Raw genomic sequence first — 1,442 nt, forward strand, 5'->3', positions numbered from 1 at the left:
TAAACCCCGAAATTGGCGATTTTGCCAGGTGTCCGGTATAAAGATCTTGTGTATACTGTTACTCGCCCCTCGTACTCCCTGACATTGGCGACCTTGCCAGGATTACGATCAGGATATCGACTAGGATATTGATCAGGATAACGATCAGAGTAATGGTCAGGATAAAGATCAAGATAAAGGTTGCAATTGTGGTACTTTACAGTGGTATTAGGTATCAGGTACAGGTTATCACTCATAGCACAAAATGGAGAATGAGAAGGTTGCAAGGTTCATTGACACAAGGGATGAGCAGGTGCCGGAGGATTGCACCAAGGCGCAGCTGCAGTCGATAGCTGACCACTTTGGGATAAAGTTGAGATCTTCCAAAGTGGGAGAGAGGAGACTGGAGATCATGACACAGCTCAGGGCCCGTGATGAGGCTTTGGGGGAGGAACAGCCACAGACACCTGCCAGTGTGGGAGAACATTTGAGCATTGGTGGGAGCAGTAGGGGATCCAGCGGCAGCAGGCGCAGTGTCAAGCTAGAGATATTGAAGCTGCAGCTGGAGGCACAGCTGCGCAGGGAAGAGCGAGAAGCAGAGGCACAGCTGCGCAGGGAAGAGCGAGAAGCAGAAGCACAACTGAAACGTGACGAGCAGGAGCGAGAGGCACAACTGAAACGTGAAGAGCAGGAACGAAGGGCACAGCTGAAACGGGAAGAGCGAGAGGCACAGCTGCGCAAGGAAGAGCGTGAGCACGAGGCACAGCTGAGGCGTGAAGAAGCACAGCTGAGACGGGAGGAGCGCGAGCTAGAAGCTAAGTTGAAACAGCAAGAGGTCGAAGCAAACAAAGATGTTGAGCTGAAGCGAGCTGAGCTAGCTCCACCTGCTCCTCCACAGCAGGAAGACCGCCGAGTGAGAGAGCGAGACTTGCCGGTTTTTGTACCAAACGAAGCTGAAGGTTTCTTTGACCACTTCGAGAGGGTCGCTACATTGAAGAAGTGACCGAGAGCAGAGTAGGTGGAGCTGGTTCAGGGTAGGCTCACGGGTGAAGCTCGCGAAGCCTACAACATGCTCGACCTCAGGGAGTGTACCAACTACGATGCTGTGAAGAGAGCTGTGCTCCACTCTTTCAAACTAACGCCGGAATGTTACAGGAAAAGGTTCAGGGAATGTACCCGTTTGCCAGGAAAATCTTATGCAGAGACGGCGAGGGACATGGAGAGAAAGTTCCTGAAGTGGCTGGAATCCGAAGGAGCGAAGTCGGCTGAGGATGCCAAGAGGCTTATGGTCATGGAGAAGTTTATGTCCGTGCTCTCTCCTGAGATCAGGGTTAGAGTAAAGGAGGCGGACATAAAGGACCTGAGGGCCGCTGCCGACAGAGCTGACATGCTGGAAGAAGCCTTACGACCACGCCGAGTGGGACAGCACCGACTGCCAGTATACTCCGGATATGGGAGAAGTT

The 1,442-nt window shown here is 52.7% G+C and overlaps 1 protein-coding gene across 1 annotated transcript; it reads left to right on the forward strand.

Moving 5' to 3' along the window:
* The first annotated feature begins 244 nt into the window (after positions 1–244).
* LOC138350917 (uncharacterized) lies at positions 245–982 on the forward strand. Its single transcript, XM_069302377.1, has one exon. It carries the CDS (start codon positions 245–247, stop codon positions 980–982), a length of 738 nt encoding a protein of 245 aa, XP_069158478.1.
* The last annotated feature ends 460 nt before the right edge of the window (positions 983–1,442 follow it).

This window comes from Procambarus clarkii, chromosome 47, assembly GCF_040958095.1.
Source record: "Procambarus clarkii isolate CNS0578487 chromosome 47, FALCON_Pclarkii_2.0, whole genome shotgun sequence".
NCBI classification, from domain to species: domain Eukaryota; kingdom Metazoa; phylum Arthropoda; class Malacostraca; order Decapoda; family Cambaridae; genus Procambarus; species Procambarus clarkii.